The sequence below is a fragment of the Trichomycterus rosablanca genome, chromosome 12 (assembly GCF_030014385.1).
Source record: "Trichomycterus rosablanca isolate fTriRos1 chromosome 12, fTriRos1.hap1, whole genome shotgun sequence".
NCBI classification, from domain to species: domain Eukaryota; kingdom Metazoa; phylum Chordata; class Actinopteri; order Siluriformes; family Trichomycteridae; genus Trichomycterus; species Trichomycterus rosablanca.
The window spans coordinates 30147060-30173791 of record NC_085999.1 but is presented as its reverse complement, the minus strand read 5'-3'; the positions used below and the strand labels follow the sequence as shown (position 1 = coordinate 30173791).

General features: G+C 36.9%; 1 protein-coding gene across 1 annotated transcript; it reads left to right on the top strand.

Annotated features, from left to right (window-relative positions):
- The first annotated feature begins 3523 nt into the window (after positions 1 to 3523).
- Positions 3524 to 7398, top strand: LOC134324421 (interferon-induced protein 44-like). The gene is made up of 8 exons (XM_063006257.1): positions 3524 to 3548; positions 3786 to 4052; positions 4697 to 4727; positions 4824 to 5016; positions 5276 to 5416; positions 5586 to 5757; positions 6465 to 6565; positions 6638 to 7398. The coding sequence occupies exons 1-8, from the start codon at positions 3524 to 3526 to the stop codon at positions 6815 to 6817; spliced, it is 1110 nt and encodes a 369-aa protein (XP_062862327.1). The 3' UTR covers positions 6818 to 7398.
- The last annotated feature ends 19334 nt before the right edge of the window (positions 7399 to 26732 follow it).

Below are 26732 nucleotides of genomic sequence, written 5' to 3'. Positions count from 1 at the left end.
CCTATGGTTAAGACAGCTGGTTCGCCCTCTCTTTGTCCAAGAACATTCTTTCAATGGCTCACAGGACTGGAACACATCAGACCAGTTCGTCTGTGGATATTTGTGCCCATTCAATAAATAAGTAAAACAAACTGTGTACTGTTAATTATTTATTTATATATAATATCTATAGAGTCAGTACAAGTCAGAGTCAGTACAAGTCAGAGTCAGTACAAATGTTACATTTGCCACATTTGTTCCGGGGTCATATTCCCCTTTGTGCAAAGGGGAAGGTGGTTCCAGCCTTCAACCAAGATCTGAAGATCGGGGAAGAAACACAAGGTGTACCAGAAAGAGGTGCAGGGTATTTGCAATGTCCAGCATCCCACCTAGACTGTGCAGGATATCATAATATGTGGAGGTCACAGCTGTCCACACATCAACCAACAGCCTTTCAATTCTGTAAGACAAAATAAATGATTTAAAATGTAATACTTTGTTTACTGAATAACATCTGTGAAAAAGTGGTAGCTGTATAGAATTCAAGGACAACAATAGCCTTAAAACGTAGAAACAATAAACAGTGTAGGGAAATATATGTTGAAGAAATGTACAGGGTGGGGCATAAAGATCTCCCACATTTTGAATGAATCTACCAAAAGAACCCAACTATCTAGAAAAAAAAATGCTTATATTTCTGAAAAGTTCATAAAAAACAGTTTTGTTTTAATGGGTTTTAAAAATTATATCAGACAAATGGCGGCCGTTGTTGGCAATACATTGATGGAGTCGTTCCCGGAAGTTCTCCAAGACTCTCCGTGTCATCTCAGGTGGTATTGCGTCGATTTCCTCTCGGATCCTTTCCTTCAAATCCTCAAGAGTTCGAGGACGATGTCGGAAAACCTTTTCCTTTAGGTATCCCCAAAGGAAAAAGTCACAAGGGCTTAAATCTGGTGACCTTGCCGGCCACCCCACGTCTCCCCTTAAAGAGATCAAATGCCCAGGAAACATTTCCCTCAACACTCCAAGCGAACGTCGTGCTGTGTGAGCTGTGGCCCCATCCTGCTGAAACCATACATGTTCTGTATCCAAGTCATCCAGTTTCGGGTGCAGAAAGTTTTCCAACATTTCAACAAAATGGTAGAGCCTAGCCTACCGAATGAAACCTGTCCCGCCTCTCTACTGCCACTACAGCCCATACGGTGCCCACTCCAAATGTGGGAGATCTTTATTCCCCACCCTGTATAACTTAGAAAATCAAGGACATTTGTGCCAGTATGCCCAAATTCGGCCAGTGGAAATCCTAGCATGGATTTAAGTTCAGTCGCAAATTTAGGGCGTCCAGTCACTTGTGGAACTGTCTGTACTCTGATGGATGACATTCTGGTTTCCACATGTTCACTCATCAACATGTGAATTTGCCTGAGGGAATTTAATATATCTTCGTGAATATGATTTTTTCCGCTAATTAATCGATAATAATCATTTGAGGCGGCACGGTGGCTTAGTGGGTAGCACTGTCGCCTCACAACAAGAAGGTCCTGGGTTCAATCCCCAGGTGGGGCGGTCCGGGTCCTTTCTGTGCGGAGTTTGCATGTTCTCCCCGTGTCCGCGTGGGTTTCCTCCCACAGTCCAAAAACATGCCACCAGGTTATTTGGAAACACTGAATTGTCCTATAGATACCTAGCCGCTAGATGCACTAGTGCATTGTAGTGCCGGTCCCAAGCCCGGATAAATTAGGGAGGGTTGTGTCAGGAAGGGCATCCGGCGTAAAAATTGTGCCAAATCAATGAGCGATCAAAAGGGAAAAAGCCGAAAGAAGAAGAAGAAGAAGAAGAATCGATAATAATCATTTCATGTGTGCAAATGGACTGTAAATAATTCAGATCACTACATAAGGCAGACTGCTTACTACATACTGCCATTTATGCTGCTACCCCTCCAAGGTTTTATGTCTTAGTAAGGCCTAGACAACAAGAAATCTAAGATAATTAGACATAGAGGTTAAAAGATGAGTTTAGTCAGAATATGCCTGATTGTTAAAGCTTTAACAAATTCTACCCTTTTAAAATGATGTGCTCTCGACTTTTGGCACTTAGGCGTGCTGCGCTCTGCCCACTGCGATACTCAAACAGCGGGACAATAAGCAGGTTGTTATGCTGATATGCCTGCGCACACATGGCCTAACTAAGACTAAAAGTGAATACTACTTAAAATAATAATCAAACACTTTCTAATTCACACGGTAGCTGCAGAAGCCGCTCGCCCTGTAACAGGTTCAGAGATCTGCCTAGGTTCTACAGGAAAAAATGCCCCCCCAGTCCTGTATATGAATAAACCTGCACTTAGCTTGCAATACAGAAACAATCCCTAGACCAGACGCCAATTCATTATGGCCGATGGCCAAATAGCAGCGCCAAGGATTCAAATAATTCAAATAATAATGGACTGGAGCGATTTTACGCCACCCGTGTACAGATCTTCCAAAACATCTCTTATTTATTCCGTTTGTATTAATACATTCCGCTTTATATTTATATTTTACTATTCTTATGTATTCTTTTTTAATACAGTGTAAATGTATACAGTGGTGACCAGCCTTGATTAAAAGTGCTACACTCTTTGCCAATCTAGTTAACAGAATGTTGATTGTGTTATGAGATAAATACACGAAATACAAGAACAGCAAGGAGATCTAGATAAAAGCTAACCATGTCTGCAGAAATGTAGGAAATTTTGGCTGGTGATAAATTTTTTTTTGAAAGTCATAAGACACTCCCATCTTTGATGGCAATCTGACCATTAAGCTGTGATTGATTTTTATCAACGGCTTTATCCTGGTCAGGGTTGTGGTGGGTCCAGTTCACCAAGAAACACTGGGTGCAAGACAGTAATAATGATTCAACAACCCAACTCTGAGACATACAATCATGTCTGGGTTAATACCACTAGGATTTAAATGTACATCTCAGAGGTTGTGGGCTGGCATAAAAGACTTGTGCGCTAACCAAGCGCCCGGTCGCTCATAGTAACAACTGCAGTTCAATTAATTATATATATTCAAATGTTTACATATTTTTGCTTAATATATAAATTTAAGTCCCCTGGGTATTAATAGGTAAATTTAAGAAAGTGTATTGATGTATACTGTGCTTATTTTCACAATTCTGTGGGACAAAACAAATTAGTGGGAAGTTCGTGGAATTATCAGAAAAACACCTGTTTTCAAACTTCACACGAATGATGAATGATTGAATAAAACTAAGGAACATTATTGCAAGAATGGGTAAAAGTTTACCACTGCAAAAACTGCATTAGCAAAAGGGCAGGCAACAATCAAAAGTGCTGTGCAGTCTGACAAGTTTACCTTTCAAACTGATTTTGGAATTAATGGACATTTATTTCATCAACTGAATACAGCTCAAAAACGTATTGTTTTTTGTTCCTATTAATGTGTTTCTGACATTTTTTGTCTGAGTTTGTACAACAGCATAAATGCAAGTTGAATAAATCTTACCTTTTTTTTTTTATTTAGATTGGAACATGGGATCATCTCAACCAAAACCTGGTATGTAACACAAATGGACATGTTACTTTTATCTCGGCACACAGAGTCATTTATAATGCACTACTAATGTATAAGAGAAATTTAGTAAAATTAGTTGTACAAAGATTTTTTTACAGCAACATAAAGACTAACACACACTCACCTCACCACACTCACCTCTTCAAAAACCCCACCCCATTGTATATAAAAATGTACATGTATAATTTTACACTAAAATCTCTCTTTTTTGCTAAACAGAATTTGTCACAGTCTTGGCTGATCAGAATATAAAAACTGGAGAAACAATTACTCTTTGCTGTGAGGTGAACATAGATAATGTAACAGTAACATGGAAGAAGGATGACCAGACATTGCGCTGTGTGGAGGGCAAGCACACTGTAAGCAAAACATACAAAAAATGTACCTTGAAAATTACAAATGCTCAGCCGAGTGACGAAGGGAAGTACACCATAAACATTGAAAACAAAACAGGTTCTGACTCGTGCTCAGCCATTGTGAGAGTTGGTATGTAAAATTCAGTACTTTATTTGTGGTGTCTGAATACTTCTTATTTCTTACAGTAATGTAAATGACCATTTCAAAATACATACAGTGGGAACCAAGTCTGAGACAACAAATCTTATCAGCATAACCTTTTGAATGAAAAGTTGAAACTTTAATAAATTTAATAATTTATATGTTTAATTATTTGGCACCACTGAAAAGCATGTAAGCACATTTGTTGAAGTCAATTTCTTTGTACAAATGGTCAAATTTCTTTCTTTCCAGTTTTATAGTTGCTCAAATGACTTTGGGCCATTGATTTGACCTACTCATCAAAAGTTTGTTTAATTTAATACATTTGCAGCCATTATTTCAAAATATTACATTCATATTATAAATATGGCCATACAAAATATATGAAATTTAAAAAAAATATATCCATGTTTAAAGATTCAACTTAACTCAAATTAATAAGCTGATATGATTTGTAACAAAAAAAATGTTCTCAGACTTTTGGCCATCACTGTATGTACGTGTTTTTAAACCAATCCTAGATTTAAGTACCAATTTAGAAACATTGCTGACTAAAAGGATTCACAATTTGTGGATTAAATGTTCTGGTTATGCTACCAATGCTCATACAGTGAGTCATTTATTTCTTACAGAGATTAAGCAATGGAGAGATGTCACCTGGGAGTAAGTCAACAATAATAACTATTAATTTCTGACAAGAAATAGCTGCCCGGCTTTCAGTTGTTATGAACTAATTTTGTTTGTTTGCTTGTTCCTTAGTCAAAATCAAATGTTCACAAAACTGCAACAATTTAAAATTTGTGAGGAAGTGCCAGAGCTTCGTTTCCTCATGGTTGGACCAGTTGGAGCAGGAAAGTCCAGCTCCATAAACACCATCAAATCTGTTTTTGAGAAACGTCAGTTTATTAATTGCCTGGGTGCTACATCTGCTAAAACAAGTCAAACTCTCTCTGTATGTTATATGCCTTATTTCAAATACTTTCTATTAACACAAACACAAATACAATATGTTTTCAGTATTTTTATATTTGCCATACTAAATAATTTCAGATCATTAAACAAAATGATATTACATAAAGAACTGCAAGTCTTCAAGGTTCTGGTGCAGCAAAGCTTCCCCACACAATTACACTACCACCAGCAAGTGGGCAATTATTTTTTACTCCACTGTCAGGACTAGAAAAATATTAATCTTTTTCTACCTTTTTCAGTTTCAAAGATTTGAGGTTTCAAATGAAGATGGGCCTTTTCCTTTTGCTTTCAACGATGTAATGGGTTTGCAAGAAGACGGAGGGGTGCGCACTGACGACATCATCAAGGCTATAAAAGGTCACATAAAAGAGGGTTACGAGGTAAGATGAATGCACAATTCTATTGCTGCTTAATAACAAACCAATACGCAAAGCTGTACATGAATGTAAAATTTTGCTAATGAAAATCAGACCAAGTCTGAAATATCATTTAACCCAAAATTTAACATAACATAAATGCATTGTTGATATATTTGTCTCTTTCCTCCAGTTTAATCCTACATCCTCACTGTCTGACGACAGTAAATACTACAACAAAAATCCCAGCTTGAGTGATCAGATCCACTGTCTGATTTATGTTATACCAGCAGATAAAATTACAATAATGCCAGCTGAATTAACAACAAAAACAAAGACTATCAGAGAGGAAGCAAGCAAAATGGGTTAGTCATTTTTGAATTTTTACGCAGACCGAGTATCCCAGGTCATCTAGGTAACTGAAATCAAAATCATGTTTTACTCTAAGCATATAATTTAAAAGAAACCAACATTAAGGATGACAACCATTAAAAATACAAAGAGGTAAAAGCTTTAAAGATGATTGGGATAATATCATGCAAACATATGGTAAAACCATCTAAGAAAAATATGTACACATTAAATTCTTTATAAAGAACTGCTTTACTGCTTCAACTTGACCACTGTTTGCAATTATACAGTGTATCACAAAAGTGAGTACACCCCTCACATTTCTGCAGATATTTAAGTATATCTTTTCATGGGACAACACTGACAAAATGACACTTTGACACAATGAAAAGTAGTCTGTGTGCAGCTTATATAACATTGTAAATTTATTCTTCCCTCAAAATAACTCAATATACAGCCATTAATGTCTAAACCACCGGCAACAAAAGTGAGTACACCCCTCAATATTTTGTGTGGCCACCATTATTTCCCAGAACTGCCTTAACTCTCCTGGGCATGGAGTTTACCAGAGCTTCACAGGTTGCCACTGGAATGCTTTTCCACTCCTCCATGACGACATCACGGAGCTGGCGGATATTCGAGACTTTGTGAGGGGTGTACTCACTTTAGTGATACACTGTACACTCAAATGTGATAAAAGTGAATCTTTTCTATACTTTAGGGCTTCCTCAAGTGGTTTTCTTAACCAGAGCAGATTGCATATGCTCACTTATGAAGGACGATCTACAGAAAGTCTACATTAGCAAGAAGATCCGGGATAAAGTGAGTTTTTGTTTGCTATTGTGTGTGTATTTTAACAAGAAATTAAATAAAAGTTTTTCTCTGTGTATCCAGATTCATGAATGCAGCAATCTAGTGGGTGTCCCTGCAAACCTCATCTTCCCTGTGATCAACTATAGTGAGGAGACTCACATAAATGAGAAGATAAACTGTCTGATGATGGATGCTCTAAAACAAATTATAAACTGGGCAAATGACTACGTAAAGGCAAACCTGAAACACGTGCCTGAATGATAAAATTCAAACATAAGGGTTAAAAATATACAGAAATCAGATGTACATAACATTAAAAATTGTGCCCCCTATATTTTAATTTATTTAATTTCATTGTATTTAATTGGAAAAGTTACATAAACATGCATTTCCTCTGACTGCTTTAATGATGACAAGGTCATGCTATTTTTTGATCTGAAGCACTGGTAGAACAAAGAGGGAAGAAGGTGGGTTGATGACTGGGTCCTAAAAACTATGTGCCCTTCTGGTAAAAAGGTTCTAATTAGCCTCATGAGTTTTAGGCTATCAATTGAAAGGTTGTCGGTTTGAATCCTGACTCCAAACGTGCTGGAATACGCTAAAAATGCATTTCTTTGTACTGTACACATCTATATGTATATATGGCAAAGGTGTTTATTTGACCTAGATAAATTCTTTTTTAGGAGGGGGCATAAAATGTTTTTCCTTAAAGTTGCACTATGTAATCTTTTTGTGTATAAAATACAATGCTGTATGGTGCACTGAAAAGCTTATGAATGTAGTTTATCCTGCTGTCATGTACTACTTTCTAAGCCAGTTAATGTAACATGTTACATTAATTGTGATTTTTTTTGGAATTTTGCTTTTCTTTGATGTAATTTGGCATTTACTGACAGGAAAATCTGCTACAAATGTTGTTTAATTATTTGATTTATAAAACATTTACTATATGTGTCTGTGCTTATCAGAATAATTAAATCAGTGCAGGGACAAAGCTTTAGATATTAAGAGACATGTAACTGTAAAATTTAACTGCTATTGCTATGTATTACTCAGTTAATGCTATGCTAAACATGTGGAAATGTAACCCTGAGTTTGTTGGATACATTACAAATCTATGGCCATTAATATAAAGTTTGCTCATACTACGTGACAACAGCCAAACTGCTTTGTCCACAAGCACACAATAGGTGAGGATGAAACACTGGAACTTCATAATTAGGGTGGTTGTCCACATAATTTTACCCACATGTGTACTGTATATCAACATCTTTGTCTATACACTGTTACAAATAAATGTAATATTCCTAAATAATATTTCTATTTTTCTGCTATTTTTGTTTAGTGGTAAATATGTGTCTTATTTCTATACCCTCTTATTTATTGGTGAGTTTATGAGCTACACCTACCATATACTGGTGCTGTTCATAAAATTAGAATATCATGAAAAAGTTGATTTATTTCAGTAATTCCATTCAAAAAGTGAAACTTGTATATTATATTCATTCATTACACACAGACTGATATATTTCAAATGTTTATTTATTTTAATGTTGATGATTATAACGGACAACTAATGAAAACCCCAAATTCAGTATCTCAGAAAATTAGAATATTACTTAAGACCAAAACAAAAAAAAGGATTTTTAGAAATGTTGGCCAACTGAAAAGTATGAACATAAAAAGTATGAGCATGTACAGCACTCAATACTTAGTTGGGGCTCCTTTTGCCTGGATTACTGCAGCAATGCGGCGTGGCATGGAGTCCATCAGTCTGTGGCACTGCTCAGGTGTTATGTGAGCCCAGGTTGCTTTGATAGTGGCCTTCAGCTCTTCTGAATTGTTGTGTCTGGTGTATCGCATCTTCCTCTTCACAATACCCCATAGATTTTCTATGGGGTTAAGTTCAGGCGAGTTGGCTAGCCATTTAAGAACAGGGATACCATGGTCCTTAAACCAGGTACTGGTAGCTTTGGCACTGTGTGCAGGTGCCAAGTCCTGTTGGAAAATGAAATCTGCATCTCCATAAAGTTGGTCAGCAGCAGGAAGCATGAAGTGCTCTAAAACTTCCTGGTAGACGGCTGCGTTGACCTTGGACCTCAGAAAACACAGTGGACCAACACCAGCAGATGACATGGCACTCCAAACCATCACTGACTGTGGAAACTTTACACTGGACCTCAAGCAACGTGGATTCTGTGCCTCTCCTCTCTTCCTCCAGACTCTGGGACCTTGATTTCCAAAGGTAATGCAAAATTTACTTTCATCAGAGAACATAACTTTGGACCACTCAGCAGTCCTTTTTGTCTTTAGCCCAGGCGAGACGCTTCTGACGCTGTCTCTTGTTCAAGAGTGGCTTGACACAAGGAATGCGACAGCTGAAACCCATGTCTTGCATACGTCTGTGCGTGGTGGTTCTTGAAGCACTGACTCCAGCTGCAGTCCACTCTTTGTGAATCTCCCCCACATTTTTGAATGGGTTTTGTTTCACAATCCTCTCCAGGGTGCGGTTATCCCTATTGCTTGTACACTTTTTTCTACCACATCTTTTCCTTCCCTTCGCCTCTCTATTAATGTGCTTGGACACAGAGCTCTGTGAACAGCCAGCCTCTTTAGCAATGACCTTTTGTGTCTTGCCCTCCTTGTGCAAGGTGTCAATGGTCGTCTTTTGGACAACTGTCAAGTCAGCAGTCTTCCCCATGATTGTGTAGCCTACGGAACTAGACTGAGAGACCATTTAAAGGCCGTTGCAGGTGTTTTGAGTTAATTAGCTGATTAGAGTGTGGCACCAGGTCTCTTCAATATTGTGCCTTGTCACAATATTCTAATTTTCTGAGATACTGAATTTGGGGTTTTCATTAGTTGTCAGTTATAATCAACATTAAAAGAAATAAACATTTGAAATATATCAGTCTGTGTGTAATGAAGGAATATAATATACAAGTTTCACTTTTTGAATGGAATTACTGAAATAAATAAACTTTTTCATGATATTCTAATTTTATGAACAGCACCAGTATATACACTTTCAGCAAAAAGGTCCTGAGTTCAATTCCCAGGTGGAGTGGTGTGGGTCCTTCCTGTAAGGATTTGCATATTCTCCCTGTGTCCGTGTGGGTTTCCTTCCACAGTACAGTGTACTATAGTGTACAGAGTAATATTGCTCTTACAATACAATGTGCCTCTGCCTCATCATTACTACATCAGGAAATTCAATTTCAATTACAAATATGGAAGTGAGGTAAGGGGTGCACTCAGTTACAATTGTCAAATTAGATGGGAGCATTATAATCCTGTAACAGACACTAACCAATAAGGTAATTAAAAACACACCATATTTAGAACACTGGCACTACTGTAAATCAAACAGAAATTTTAGTAGTACTGGGCTTTAAATGATAGTCTGGAAGAATATCTCCTTGCTGTCAGATTCAGAGCAGAGACTGATCCTGACCAATCAGAGGCTCAGTCTTGCTGCAAAATATATACTGCCATCTAAAAAAAACCATCAACAGCAAGCTCTAATTGACTAAAGCAGTAATTGTAAATTTTGTTGTTGTTGTCATCTCACATTTCTCTTACTGTTTTGCCCATAATACTTAATGCTATACTATACACAGTATTCAATATGTGGTTATGTTAATAAAGGTTGTTGATTAATTGCTGTGGACGCTTCCACTTTTACATTCCCCTCATTTGAATATTTCAAACTTAACTGCAATTTATAATTTGGTTGCAAGCTCTCACATTAAACTGTAAAAAAATGCTCTAAAGCACATCAGTAAAAGAAAATGTGCTGTAACACAAGTGGTAAACATACTCTTTGCCCATTTTTTTTTTTTATTCTGAGTTGCTGAGCTCTAAATGATCATTGTTTTTCTCTGGTTGTTCAGCTCCTTCTCTTACTGTGTGTTTAATTTACTTTTACCTCATGTCTAGTGTTTACACAAAGTAGAACTGATCATTGCATCAAATTCTAAATGTGTTTATGTTTCAAAATACAATGAACCTGATCAATGAAAACATTGGAAATCTTTTCTTTCTACTTTTACAAGTAAAATAAAGATTCAGGAGAATTAACAAATTACAACCATTTTTTTTATTGTGTTTTACAAAACATTCCAACTTTTCTGGAAATGAGGTTGTTTATTTAACATTGTGGCCTCCCCCTATGAGTTACATGCCAGACAATGCCACCCCTTGGTTTATTCCTGGAGCAAAGGGGAAGCTCCGGGTACAAGAAATTCACAAACGCAAGTTTAGGAAAGTACAAAAGATACATTTTATTAAGTGTTCTGAAGTCAATAAAACCGCTGTCAGTTTGGTTTCGGTACAATAAAATAAAACAAAACCACATACCCTGCTGGATAGGAATAATTGGGGGGTTGGAAAACCCACAGATATAATATCAGTAACAAAAGTGGCTAGATTCTACTAATAAGAAAATACACTCTGCAATACAGTACAACACAGTAATCTCTCACACTAAACAGCACTGCAAATCAGTCTCTCTGGTGAACAACACCCAATTATACCCACTAACCTGTTGGTTTCCCACGTTCCCTCAATTAACCAGCACTATAAGACCTTTAAAAATAGAGCAGCATTACCATAAAAGCTAAGGCCTATAGGTTTGAATGTACAACAATAAAAAATAACAAAAATAACAGCACAGTCAAACATTTGCAGAGTACAAAGAAAAGGAACAGTTGGCAACCCAAGCAGCTGTACAAATCTATAAAGTGCATACAAAAAAATAGAAATGTTACATTCTGTATATTGACTAATTTTATACAACAGTTAGTTCCGACCTTACAATCTGATTGGTTGAAAAGTGTTCTAACCGTGCTGATATTTGTGATAACACCACGGCCTTTTCACACCACAACTGTATTACTCCGCTGAAGTGTTGCCAGTAATGACAAGCTTCATGCACACAAGCCGGACTGATTGATGCCGATGCACATCCTACAGAGCAGCCTTTTTCTCTAACTGCACAATGAACGGAAGTGTGCAGATTAACATATACAAATAACGCAATAACTCAAATAACTAAATTCTATCTTTTAATGCTTAATTAATTTTATTTTTAGCTTTTTCTTCTTTTCATCTTCACTTATTCATATTGGCTTATTGTTTTATTCCAAACTAGCGTTACTTTGTAGTGTTAAACTATATGCCTTTTTTAGCCTACTGTGTTAAGGCAGGGTAGGGAATTCTTACAGATGCATAGCAGCAATTCATTCGTTGTGGAACTACTTTTTGGCAGAAGGTATTGTCAATATTAAAGCATATTTAATATGAAATTCGGGGCTTCTTTAATTTATTTTCTTTCTTTATTTTGTAAAAACTGTTGTAAAAAGCAATAGAACACTTGAGGTCGTGTGTTATAAAGTGTGTAAATAAAGCACACCCATGAAACACTTTTCATAATGGCAATGTAAAACAGAACACACCGATTTTTACTGAGCAACTGGATAACGCTCCCAGACAACTATTAGGTGACCTCGAGCCTAAACAATTAAGAATGCACAGAAATGAGTTGTCATATACAACATAAGCATGCACTTTACTACCTTTGGTATAAAATAAATACTCTACCTAAATCTTAAACCAGTAACTTTATCTGTTAGCAGCATCCAGGCTAGCAGCAGTAACTATAACCAGTCGGAAACCAGCAACAAACCGAGGCCACGAAACGGCCATATGGTTTAATTACACTCTTAATAAATGAAACACACACATACCTGCTCATGCATAGAGCAAACGGCATTAATCAGACACTACACTGCTTGTTTGTGTTCTCCCACAAAGCCAGGCTACTTAGCTGCCGGCTAATAGAAGACAAAAATGCATCAAATTATCAGTCATATCAAACAAGACAAAACCGAAATAAAACAAATGTACTCCGCAATACCCTTTCTTACATGCGGTCCTAGATCCACTTTACCTGTACACCACGCTGTCGTCCAACTGCACCAGATCAGCTCTACTCAGAGCAGCTAAATCTACCGGGACCCAGGTCGTCTCGTCTATGTCCGTCCCTCTATCCAAACAGAAAACCCACTTGTGTCACCGGCTACAAATATTAAATTACAAATATTACAATACAAATATTACAATACAAATATTACATTACAAATATTACCCACGCTAGCCCAGCAACGAGGCAAACTGCCCTCAGGACCCCAAGGTGTCCGCCTAAATGCCCGATTGCTAGGACTTTAGCTGGCTCAGTAACTGCCTGCTTTGCTTCAATTTAGGACGTCACCAAAAAGACGAAACCCCTATACCACAGGCTACAACATTATAACATCACCCTTTGTATACACACCAGAGGTAAAGTGAAAGTAAAATTAACACTACAGAGGAAAACATCTAGCAAACAGAACTCAAGTGGAGAGCGACAGAACAACAGCGTCATCTCAGACTTCATATAAAGGTACGTCATAATGTCTAAATCTGGTAAAATATTTGCTGTTATTTGGACTGAGTTGAATTAAATGTCATTTTAAAATTTTAATGAACTTATTTAATTTAAATAAAACATAACTTAGGTAAATTAACCCAAACTGGGTGATACAGCTTTTAATCATTTGTATTTTGTTTTTATATTACATTTAGTTGGAGGATCTAAATATGTAAATAAGACAAATTAGCAAAAATAGATAAAATCAAAAGTGGTGCAAATGTGCGTTCTACATGTTTACAAATGTAGATATTTTAGTTTCTTTTTCACTTTTCATATAGAAGATGAACAGATTTTGCGCAGTGCGGTTTTATATTAAACTGTGTGCTATAACAGATTAGGACCAATAGTGAGGCTACGTTTTCGAGCACACTGTAATATACATACTGTATGTGTATTGAGATGTGTATGGACACCACACCCGTCCTCTGAAATATAGCCTGCTCTGTTCTGGGTGTAGCCTGATACAACTAGTTCTGTATTTATACCCAAGTATTTCATGTTGCATTATTTTACACACTAAACCACAATCTTTTCAGCCAGTTTGTTCACTCACACCTTAGTATTGCACTGCAGCCTTAATCAGACACTGTATTGTATTGAACAGTCTATATTTGCCTTCTGCATTTTCTAAACATTTTCAATTCATTTTTATATTTTACCACCGATTTATGCTGGTCAGGGTTGCAGTGGGTTTTTTCCGGAATAATTAGGCACAATGCATAAAGAAATCTCTTATTTATTTAATTAGTATTAATACTTGTTAATGTATTAATATTTGTATCGGAAGAGTATAGTTTAAATATTTGGCTGGCCACTCAAGGGCGTTTGTCCATAAAATGTACAAAAGATTGCCAAATTTCTAAATGTTCCAACTAAAACCCAGAATTTGCTGTGCTGTTTGCAGAGTTTCAAATAACCACTTATATCACAGGTAGGGGAAATCGTTTAAGGTGGGTCCAGTTCACCCAAAAACACTGGGTGCAGTAATTTCAGGGCTTTAATCACCTATCTCTTAGACATAGCAATATGTATGTACAGTATATATACACTGCCTGGCCAAAAAAAAGGTCACACACTCTAATATTTAGTTGGACCGCCTTTAGCTTTGATTACGGCACACATTCGCTGTGGCATCGTTTCCACAAGCTTCTGCAATGTCACATTTATTTCTGTCCAGAGTTGCATAAATTTTTTCCTAAGATCTTGTATTGATGATGGGAGATTTGGACCACTGTGCTAAGTCTTCTCCAGCACATCCCAAAGATTCTCAATGGGGTTCAGGTCTGGACTCTGTGGTGGCCAATCCATGTGTAACGAGCAGAACCGTACTCGTATGATAGGGGTGAACCAGCACAAAAACTCTCCAGACGGCAGAGTAACTAAGGATCTAGGTCCTAGCCCCCAGCACAATTCGTGTCTAACCTATGCTACTCTATTTTAGCGTGAGAGAGTAGGGCTTCAGGATTTAGCTAATGCCTAGTTCACACTACACGATTTTTGGCCAGATTTCGCTCGGAGACTGGTCGGCGATTGATTTTCCGGGTCGGGAGCAACTCAGCGTTCGCTCGGCGATCAAAACTCGGCTCTCAGTCGCTAAGTGTGAACTATCCAACAACTCGACCCGACCGGCTCGCCGACCGCTCGGCGACTGGATCGAGTTTTCTAGCAAGCCAGATATCTGATCTCAGATGTACGACTGGAAATGAGTGACATGTCGAACAGCCAATGAGAACGCAGGATACAGCGTGAGGGGAAATGCAGGAGAGGATATAGTTTATATCCAGAGCCGTAGATAGAGAGAGTTGCGACACTCCTTGATCTCGCCGCCACGCGGTCACGTGGTTCATGTAACCCTCCGATAGTTCCAAACAAACCCAGCACTGTCATGTTCTCATATGGGACAGGCAGCAGTAAATGAAATATTAAACACTAAATAATAAACATTTGTACAATTTCTGGGTATTTTCACCTGCCTTTACATTTACTGCATCTGCTTTAATGTCAATTTGGTATATGAAGTGGAAGATTGATGTTTATAATGACTTAATAGGTCGTTCTTGTTAACACACAGTACATTATATTAGCATACATTACATAATGCGATATCATTAAGTAGTTTAAACAGTTTTTTATGTTTTGTTTTTTACATAAACTAATCTCCCTTCACTTTCCTGAGGATTCATAATAATAATCATTTTGGTTAAACACTGAGCCATGTGGCTGGATTCATAAGGTTTACCTGCACTAAATGAACAGGTTCATAAACACACTACCGCACCTTTAACATTATAGTGCATGTACATGACATAGCATTCATTCATCTATTTCATGAGTAAGTAATAATTTATTTCTACATGTAATACATGAATTAATTCATAATTAATATGCACTAGTTCATTTTGTCTAATGTATGTGGTGGACAAGGTACACAAACCATGTAGCTGAGTTGAAGTAGAGATATCCAAGGTAAAATATTACTTCAGTAAAAGTAAAAATACCTCCACTAAAGTACTAAACTAAATTTACCTTCAAATGTACTTAAGTATGAAAGTAAAAGTATAATGATTTATTATGGCTCTGATGTTTTATTATCATTTCTGTAACAAGACTCTTGATTAATCAACTTTTAATTAATCAATTTTAGGTGAAAAGACTCGTGTCAATAATTTAGCTTAGCTGACTAAGCTAAATTCAGTTATATCTATTAATTAAGATAAACATGTAACATTTAGTGCTGAGCAAATGCTAAACAATAACAGTATTAAGTATATTAATGACATTAAATTCATTATTTTTTTTAAAACAAAGCAACATACAGCTAAAAATGCTGGATAAGTAGTGGAAATGAATGAGGCTCTATGGGTTGTTTGGAACTATACAGAGCTCCACAACCCGGAAGCTGTACAGAAAATATGTCCCGCCCCCTTTCCAACGGTTCCCTATGGGAGTGTCGCCACTCTGTTCTCTCTTCCGCTCTGGTTTATATCAGGATACACCGGTGTTCTGTCGATTTATCCTACCCATCGATTTGTCCTACTGAGCATGCGCACATCGGTTTTGACTCGTTGCGGGGAACGCCTATAATTCTGTGCTACCTTTGCCTAATTTATTTGTTCTAGCGGTTAGTAACGTATGGTTTCGTTTTAATTCTTTAAAAAGTTTAAAGTTTAAGTGTATGTAATGATGTTATTATGTGACTTTAAAAAAAAAAGCTATATAAAAATATTCAAAGTGCTTAAATGAGCTGTACTTGATTGATTACAGTTAAATAACTGTGTATCTTAATAATGCTGTGTTAACGTTGTATTTAACCACGTTTATACATGCCTTTGGTAATTTTAGATGCGTTTTTCATACATCTAGAAAAGCCAATCATTTTTAAATAACCATCTGCGACCTTAACATTATGACAACACAAAATGTATTAGGTTATTTTTCAGTTTTGTGCTTTATTAGCAGTTCAATATGTACAGTAACGGTTGTTTGAAGTTAAAGTTGAGTTTAAAGTGAATTACTGAATGAATATGTTGAGCATTTATTACGTTTTTTATGTACTCAGTTATTTGTATATGTACAACTATTTTTTGCTGCTCCCCTGTCAGTTTAGTTCTAATTATTTGAGATTAAGATGTTCTTCGGGTTAGAATATTATTTACTACAAAATCAAAATGTACATACATCATACACACATACACATATATATATATATATATATATATATACATACTGTATATACATACATATACTGTATATACATATAATACTCACTACATAGCCAACACTACATATACACACTACATAGCCAAAAGAACTCGCTTGTAGTTCTACAATTACTGACTGTAGTCCATCTGTTTCTCTGCATGCTTTGTTAGCTCCCTTCATGCTGTTCGTCAATGGTCAGAACCCCCACAGAGCAGGTATTATTTAGGTGGTGGATCATTCTCAGCACTGCAGTGACACTGCCATGGTGGTGGTGTGTTATTGTGTGTTGTGATGGTATGAGTGGATCAGAAACAGCAGTGCTGCTGGAGTTTTAAAATACAGTGTCCACTCACTGTCCACTCTATTAGACACTCCTACCTAGTTGGTCCACCTTGTAGATGTAAAGTCAGAGACGATCGCTCATCTATTGCTGCTGTTTGAGTCGGTCATCTTCTAGACCTTCATCAGTGGTCACAGGACACTGCCCACAGGGTGCTGTAGGCTGGATATTTTTGGTTGGTGGACCAATCTCAGTCCAGCAGTGAGGTGTTTAAAAACTCAGCACTGCTGTGTCTGATCCATTCATACCAGCACAACACACACTAACACCATGTCAGTGTCACTGCAGTGCTGAGAATGATCCACCACCCAAATAATACCTGCTCTGTAGTGGTCCTGTGGGGGGTCTGACCACTGAAGAACAGGGTGAAAGCAGGTTAAAAAGTATGTAGAGAAACAGATGAACTACAGTCAGTAATTTTAGAACTACAGAGTGCTTATACATGATAAGTTTTTCAGGATGAACTCAAGTTCATATGCATGTATAAATAGCTGGAGGTAATATTGTTATTGAACATTTTAAACTAGTTAGAATTTTGCTAAACCAGATTTTGCCACTGTCTCCATTAATTAATAGGAATTATAAAGCCAAGTGAACTTCATGACAGCAGGGCTGAGTGGTGATTTAAGACAATGCAGAGGATTACTGCATAAGTTGCTCCATGCTGCAAGACAGAGCTGACAAGAGCATGATTGAAATGATAGATATTTAGAGCAGCTATATTATACAGATATACAGATATATTTTATCTAATTTTACCTTTATTATTAAAAAGTTATTGTGAACATTATTTACTGATTTGTACAGCATTGTTACCTGTTTTACTCAGGTGCAGTGTGACAGTAGATGGGTACATTTTAATGTGCAGAATATAACAAATCACACCCAAAATACATATGTAAAAAATGTAGACACATCCACCAGAGACTCAGGATGTGTTGTTGTTAATAAACTAGTTTAAAAATTACACAATTATTTGAGATGTATGGGCTGTATAGTGGCTCAGTGGGTAGCTTTGTTGATTCACAGCAAGAAGGTCCTGGGCTCCATTTACAGGTGGATTCTTTCTGTGAGAAGTTTGCATGTTCTCCCCATGTGTATGTGGGGTTTTTTTTCCGGGTGCTCTAGTTTTCTCCCACAGTCCAAAGACATGCAAGTGAGGTAAATTGAAGATACAAAACTGTCTCTGACTGTGTTTGATATTAAATGTGTGAACTAATAAATCTTGTGTAATGAGTAACTACCTGCCCTGTCATGAATGTAACCATGATGTTAAAATCCTAATAAATAAATTAAAAATTAAGATAAATGTCTGAGAGACAGGTCAATAAATCAAGTGTGCTACCTATCATTTGTAATAAAATATAAGCCCATCGAGATGTGCTAACACTATTTATAATAAGACATAGATCTATCGAGATGCGCTGTCTATTGTTTATAATAATATACATACCTATCGAGATGTGCTACCTATAGTTTATAATAAGATACATACCTATCGAGATGTCCTACCTATTGTTTATAATAAGATATAGAGCTATCGAGATGTCCTACCTATTGTTTATAATAAGATACATACCTATCGAGATGTCCTACCTATTGTTTATAATAAGATACATACCTATCGAGATGTCCTACCTATTGTTTATAATAAGATACATACCTATCGAGATGTGCTACCTATAGTTTATAATAAGATACATACCTATCGAGATGTCCTACCTATTGTTTATAATAAGATATAGAGCTATCGAGATGTCCTACCTATTGTTTATAATAAGATACATACCTATCGAGATGTCCTACCTATTGTTTATAATAAGATACATACCTATCGAGATGTCCTACCTATTGTTTATAATAAGATACATACCTATCGAGATGTGCTACCTATAGTTTATAATAAGATACATACCTATCGAGATGTCCTACCTATTGTTTATAATAAGATATAGAGCTATCGAGATGTCCTACCTATTGTTTATAATAAGATACATACCTATCGAGATGTCCTACCTATTGTTTATAATAAGATACATACCTATCGAGATGTCCTACCTATTGTTTATAATAAGATACATACCTATCGAGATGTGCTACCTATAGTTTATAATAAGATACATACCTATCGAGATGTCCTACCTATTGTTTATAATAAGATATAGAGCTATCGAGATGTCCTACCTATTGTTTATAATAAGATACATACCTATCGAGATGTGCTACCTATAGTTTATAATAAGATACATACCTATCGAGATGTGCTACCTATTGTTTATAATAAGATACATACCTATCGAGATGTCCTACCTATTGTTTATAATAAGATACATACCTATCGAGATGTGCTACCTATAGTTTATAATAAGATATAGAGCTATCGAGATGTGCTACCTATAGTTTATAATAAGATACATACCTATCGAGATGTCCTACCTATTGTTTATAATAAGATACATACCTATCGAGATGTCCTACCTATTGTTTATAATAAGATATAGAGCTATCGAGATGTCCTACCTATTGTTTATAATAAGATACATACCTATCGAGATGTCCTACCTATTGTTTATAATAAGATATAGAGCTATCGAGATGTCCTACCTATTGTTTATAATAAGATACATACCTATCGAGATGTGCTACCACTAGTTATAATAAGATACCTATAATTTATAATATGATAGACATAATTTTAATAAGAACAGATCGATAAAACTTAAATATTTACTACAGGAATACATTTCGATAGGGTAGGACAAATCGACAGATAGATCTATAAATCTGCGCTACGGTAGGAAGTTTCGATAGGGTAGGACAAATCGACAGATAGATCTATAAATCTGCGCTACGGTAGGAAGTTTCGATAGGGTAGGACAAATCGACAGAACACCGGCACACACACGTTTTACAGTATTTCTGATTTGGTCCTCTACAAAACATAACACCCACGCTGCATTACAAAATTATTAATTAACCTCCAACTTACTACAGAACCATCTATACTGTTTGTGTTGCCAAATCCACTCAGATTCATTTATTTTCCTCTTTGATTTTACGCTGCACATCAGCTCACAAACTTTGATCACTCGCTACTTGTTGACGTGCATTTTTGGACGTGGTATCATTAAACCATTGGTCACTTCTCGTGTTTGTTCTCGTGACTAAACGTAGAGAAGCTCACCTGCGATTCCAGTTGGTGATGGATCGTGTAGTGTGAAACCCCCGATCGCGGATCAGTCGTGTAGTGTGAAATATACACTGACTGAAAGACTCCCGGGTGCAAGAGATTCAGTCGTGTAGTGTGAACTGTACAGCGACCTGACGACTGGGAAAGTCGTGTAGTGTGAACTTGGCATTAGTCTCGGGGCTAACCTGAAGTATTTGGCTGACAGTATGTTTAACTAGGTGCATTTTGTTTAGCACGTATAGTTTAGCACTGACCTAATGTACTTCCCTACTTTTCATTTCCCGCTAGTAGTCAGAGTTAGCACACGCCCCTAATCTGAAGAGATTTTAAAATTAACACCAGACTTGTATGAAAAGTAAACACAATTAGCATTTATTGTGCCCCATGAACTTGTATATAAAAAAAACTAATCAATTACATAAAGCAAAATTACTGAATAGAGAAAGATAATCACCGGTTCAGCAGGTATCAAACTGTACTACTTAACAAAAACAGTAAATTAAATTATACCGAGGGCAAATTCAGAGAAAATTAAACCTTACTCCACTTACGTATTAGCAAAAACAATTTTCAGTTATACCAACAGTTTACACAGTTTGTCAACATAAAAATATGAACAAAACTGGTTTGTCTCCTTTTAATGTAGTGTCCAGTTCGTTAACCGATGTGCGAATAACATCATGCACGTGAAATTCCCATATGTCTCAAAACCACAAAAAGAAAACACTTTTAGTCTACTGTCACTTTACTTTGGCCCAGTGCTATTACAGAGAGAAAGACTCATGGCAGGGTGTACTCACGATGTGAATGAGAGAAAACGAACATGTCCTCTTTGATGCATGCCGGTGTTACGGAGAATTCAGTTCCCCCTGTTTCCCCTTTAACGCGCATGTGCAAAAATCATGACGTTTTTTTCAGTCGCTTCGTTGAGCGTCGGTTTATTTGGAATATGTATTTATAGCGGTATGTTCTTTTCACATTTCATGTTGTATGTTAGGTAGTTTGTGATTAAATACATACTTTAAAGTATTGAATGAACTACTGTCAGAGGTTTTATTGCTCCACCGCAAGTCAGAGGTTTTCACACTGCTGTCTTCAGCCTTGCTGTCAAACAACTAGAATTAACGTGTCAGATTTTTTTGTAAATAAATCCTAATACAGGACATGCTCTTATTCACACACTAGTTTAAGGTTATTCATCTCAGCTGCACTACCATTTACTTTCAAGAATAGTTTCATTCATGGTGATCTCTCGTTCATTTAAACTTCACAAACTGCATCCATGTGATTTTAAAATTAACAAACAGTATGTAGAACAAGTTTAACCTATAGATCAGTCCATTACACTAACAACACAGGGGGGAACACATTTACCTGGAGACCTGGAAAAAATGGTTCCCCACATGTATATCACTGTGTGTGTAATTATAAAACACTACAGTGATGCTGGTGATGTATTTACCTGTTGCTATTATGTAGAACAAGTTTAACCTATAGATCAGTCCATTACACTAACAACACAGGGGGGAACACATTTACCTGGAGACCTGGAAAAAATGGTTCCCCACATGTATATCACTGTGTGTGTAATTATTAAACACTACAGTGATGCTGGTGATGTATTTACCTGTTGTTATTATGTAGAACAAGTTTAACCTATAGATCAGTCCATTATACTAACAACACAGGGGGGAACACATTTACCTGGAGACCTGGGGAATATGGTTCCCCACATGTATATCACTGTGTGTGTATTTATAAAACACTACAGTGATGCTGGTGATGTATTTAACTGTTGTTATTATGTAGAACAAGTTTAACCTATAGATCAGTCCATTATACTAAAACACATGGGGGAACACATTTACCTGGAGACCTGGGGAATATGGTTCCCCACATGTATATCACTGTGTGTGTATTTATTAAACACTACAGTGATGCTGGTGATGTATTTAACTGTTGTCATTATGTAGAACAAGTTTAACCTATGGATCAGTCCATTATACTAACAACACAGTGGGGGAACACATTTACCTGGAGATCTGGGGAATATGGTTCCCCACATGTATATTGCTGTGTGATGATTCTTTTTTTTTTTTTTTATGCAAACTACAGGCACACACATTTTAAAAACAAAATATCTGTATTAGAAATTAGTGTTAAACTAAATTATGCATATATTACAATTATGCAAATATATAATAAAGAAATCCACCTCAATGCAAATTAAAACTTAAATACATATTTATAGCTTAATAAAAAATATATATATTTTTAAAATGAAATAAAAGAAAATCTGGGATGTGCCCTGGAATTGACTAGCATCACATCCATAGTGCACTCCTGCCGTACGTCCAGTTTCCCCAGGAACAGTTCTGGATCCTCCACGGCCATGACCAGGATAAAACAGTTACTAAACAGAAATGAATGATTAATTTACTATCTACTTTTTAAATAAACTAAAAGAGCAACATAAAATAAAATACAGCAACAAGCAAACTTTTTAGAAATAACGTCCCAGTTAACCTTGGTCTAATCTTCAGTACATACAATACACTTTCTCTACTGGTGGGTTGCCAACACATGACTGGTGGTACCAAAGAAATAAAAATAATGCCTTAATTTTATTGGCTTTTTCATTGCACCATGCTTTTATATATGTCCTTGACTTTCCCTCTGGGATTAATAAAGTGATCTATCTATTATAGCTACACTTGTAATTGAGAAGTCTAATGTAACCATAAAACTATTGTGTGACTTTTTATTGATCAATTGAAGGACTGTATGATCATTGAGATTGGCTGTGATGGATGTGACAGATGGTACCACCAGTCATGTGTTGGCAACCCACCAGTAGAGAAAGTGTATTGTATGTACTAAAGATTAGACCAAGGTTAACTGGGACGTTATTTCTAAAAAGTTTGCTTGTTGCTGTATTTAATTTTATGTTGCTCTTTTAGTTTATTTAAAAAGTAGATAGTAAATTAATCATTCATTTCTGTTTAGTAACTGTTTTATCCTGGTCATGGCCATGGAGGATCCAGAACTGTTCCTGGGGAAACTGGACGTACGGCAGGAGTGCACTATGGATGTGATGCTAGTCAATCCCAGGGCACATCCCAGATTTTATTTTATTTCATTTTAAAAAATATATATTTTTATTAAGCTATATATATGTATTTAAGTTTTAATTTGCATTGAGGTGGATTTCTTTATTATATATTTGCATAATTGTAATATATGCATAATTTAGTTTAACACTAATTTCTAATACAGATATTTTGTTCTTAAAATGTGTGTGTGCCTGTAGTTTGCACTAAAAAAAAGAAAAGAATCATCACACAGTAATATACATGTGGGGAACCATATTCCCCAGGTCTCCAGGTAAATGTGTTCCCCCCTGTGTTGTTAGTATAATGGACTGGTCTATAGGTTAAACTTGTTCTACATAATAGCAACAGTTAAATACATCACCAGCATCACTGTAGTGTTTTATAATTACACACACAGTAATATACATGTGGGGAACCATATTCCCCAGGTCTCCAGATAAATGTGTTCCCCCCTGTGTTTTAGTGTAATGGACTGGTCTATAGGTTAAACTTGTTCTACATAATAACAACAGGTAAATACATCACCAGCATCACTGTAGTGTTTTATAATTACACACACAGTGATATACATGTGGGGAACCATTTTTTCCAGGTCTCCAGGTAAATGTGTTCCCCCCCTGTGTTGTTAGTATAATGGACTGATCTATAGGTTAAACTTGTTCTACATAATAACAACAGGTAAATACATCACCAGCATCACTGTAGTGTTTTATAATTACACACACAGTGATATACATGTGGGGAACCATATTCCCCAGGTCTCCAGGTAAATGTGTTCCCCCCCTGTGTTTTAGTGTAATGGACTGGTCTATAGGTTAAACTTGTTCTACATAATAACAACAGGTAAATACATCACCAGCATCACTGTAGTGTTTTATAATTACACACACAGTAATATACATGTGGGGAACCATATTCCCCAGGTCTCCAGGTAAATGTGTTCCCCCCCTGTGTTGTTAGTATAATGGACTGATCTATAGGTTAAACTTGTTCTACATAATAACAACAGGTAAATACATCACCAGCATCACTGTAGTGTTTTATAATTACACACACAGTGATATACATGTGGGGAACCATATTCCCCAGGTCTCCAGGTAAATGTGTTCCCCCCCTGTGTTTTAGTGTAATGGACTGGTCTATAGGTTAAACTTGTTCTACATAATAACAACAGGTAAATACATCACCAGCATCACTGTAGTGTTTTATAATTACACACACAGTAATATACATGTGGGGAACCATATTCCCCAGGTCTCCAGGTAAATGTGTTCCCCCCCTGTGTTTTAGTGTAATGGACTGGTCTATAGGTTAAACTTGTTCTACATAATAGCAACAGTTAAATACATCACCAGCATCACTGTAGTGTTTTATAATTACACACACAGTAATATACATGTGGGGAACCATATTCCCCAGGTCTCCAGATAAATGTGTTCCCCCCTGTGTTTTAGTGTAATGGACTGGTCTATAGGTTAAACTTGTTCTACATAATAACAACAGGTAAATACATCACCAGCATCACTGTAGTGTTTTATAATTACACACACAGTGATATACATGTGGGGAACCATTTTTTCCAGGTCTCCAGGTAAATGTGTTCCCCCCTGTGTTTTAGTGTAATGGACTGATCTATAGGTTAAACTTGTTCTACATAATAACAACAGGTAAATACATCACCAGCATCACTGTGGTGTTATATGAATACACACACAGTGATATACATGTGGGGAACCATATTCCCCAGGTCTCCAGGTAAATGTGTTCCCCCCCTGTGTTGTTAGTGTAATGGACTGATCTATAGGTTAAACTTGTTCTACATACTGTTTGTTAATTTTAAAATCACATGGATGCAGTTTGTGAAGTTTAAATGAACGAGAGATCACCATGAATGAAACTATTCTTGAAAGTAAATGGTAGTGCAGCTGAGATGAATAACCTTAAACTAGTGTGTGAATAAGATGCATTTCCTTTATTAGGATATATTTACAAATAAATCTGACACGTTAATTCTAGTTGTTTGACAGCAAGGCTGAAGACAGCAGTGTGAAAACCTCTGACTTGCGGTGGAGCAATAAAACCTCTGACAGTAGTTCATTCAATACTTTAAAGTATGTATTTAATCACAAACTACCTAACATACAACATGAAATGTGAAAAGAACATACCGCTATAAATACATATTCCAAATAAACCGACGCTCAACGAAGCGACTGAAAAAAACGTCATGATTTTTGCACATGCGCGTTAAAGGGGAAACAGGGGGAACTGAATTCTCCGTAACACCGGTGAAGACTCTGACGAGATCCCGAAGCCTCCGTCCTCTTTCCACCCATGACACCGTAAATCTGAACATAACTGAGTCAGTTAAACTTGTGTTTTTCTACTGTATACTCGAGCATTCTCTGTTTCAAAAACCGCTCCAATACGCCGCCTTTACTTTCCCCGTCCGTCCGCGCTCTCCTCCTGAGTCCTGATTGGACAACAGGTGAGCTCGCAATTTGCTCATTAGCTCACATATCCTTTGATGAAAGATGATAAAAGGCACAAGTGATTAAAGTTTTACCCATTTTGACCCAGTCACACGTGTAAAAATGATGTCTCATGCTCCCTGAACCACTCTTTCACAATTTGAGCCCAATGAATCCTGGCATTGTCATCTTGGAATATGCCCGTGCCATCAGGGAAGAAAAAATCCATTGATGGAATAACCTGGTCGTTCAGTATATTCAGGTAGTCAGCTGACCTCATTCTTTGGGCACTTAACGTTGCTGAACCTAGACCTGACCAACTGCAGCAACCCTAGATCATAGCACTGCCCCCACAGGCTTGTACGGTAGGCACTAGGCATGATGGGTGCATCACTTCAGCCTCCTCTCTTCTTGCCCTGATGCGCCCATCACTCTGGAACAGGGTAAATCTGGACTCGTCAGACCACATGACCTTCTTCCAGTGCTCCAGAGTCCAATCTTTATGCTCCCTAGCAAAATGAAGCCGTTTTTGCCGACTAACCTCACTGACAAGTGGTTTTCTTAAGGCTACACAGCTGTTTAGTCCCAATCCCTTGAGTTCCCTTCACATTGTGGGTGTAAAAATGCTCTTACTTTCACTATTAAACATTTCCCTGAGTTCTACATGTAAGGTTCTGTGGCGTTAGTGGAACTTACCACTCGTTCCTGACGTCACAGGCCTTACAGAGCAGTAACGAGCGTGGCCTTAAATAATTGGCCAGCTCGTCAGGGCGAACGACCTGCAGCTGCGGTTCCCTTATTTAAGGGGATGCCGCCAGGCTGCAGGTGCCGCACCTTCTGCTTTCATTTCCTTTTTTTTGTTTGGCACTTCGGTGTCCGTGAGGGCTG

Bases quoted from the DNA above. Each gene is read 5' to 3' on its own strand.
- LOC134324421 (XM_063006257.1), top strand. From the start codon at position 3,524: ATGGGATCATCTCAACCAAAACCTG. The intron at 5,758-6,464 runs GTTAGTCATTTT...TCTATACTTTAG, and splicing joins AGAGGAAGCAAGCAAAATGG to GGCTTCCTCAAGTGGTTTTC. The intron at 6,566-6,637 runs GTGAGTTTTTGT...CTGTGTATCCAG, and splicing joins GCAAGAAGATCCGGGATAAA to ATTCATGAATGCAGCAATCT.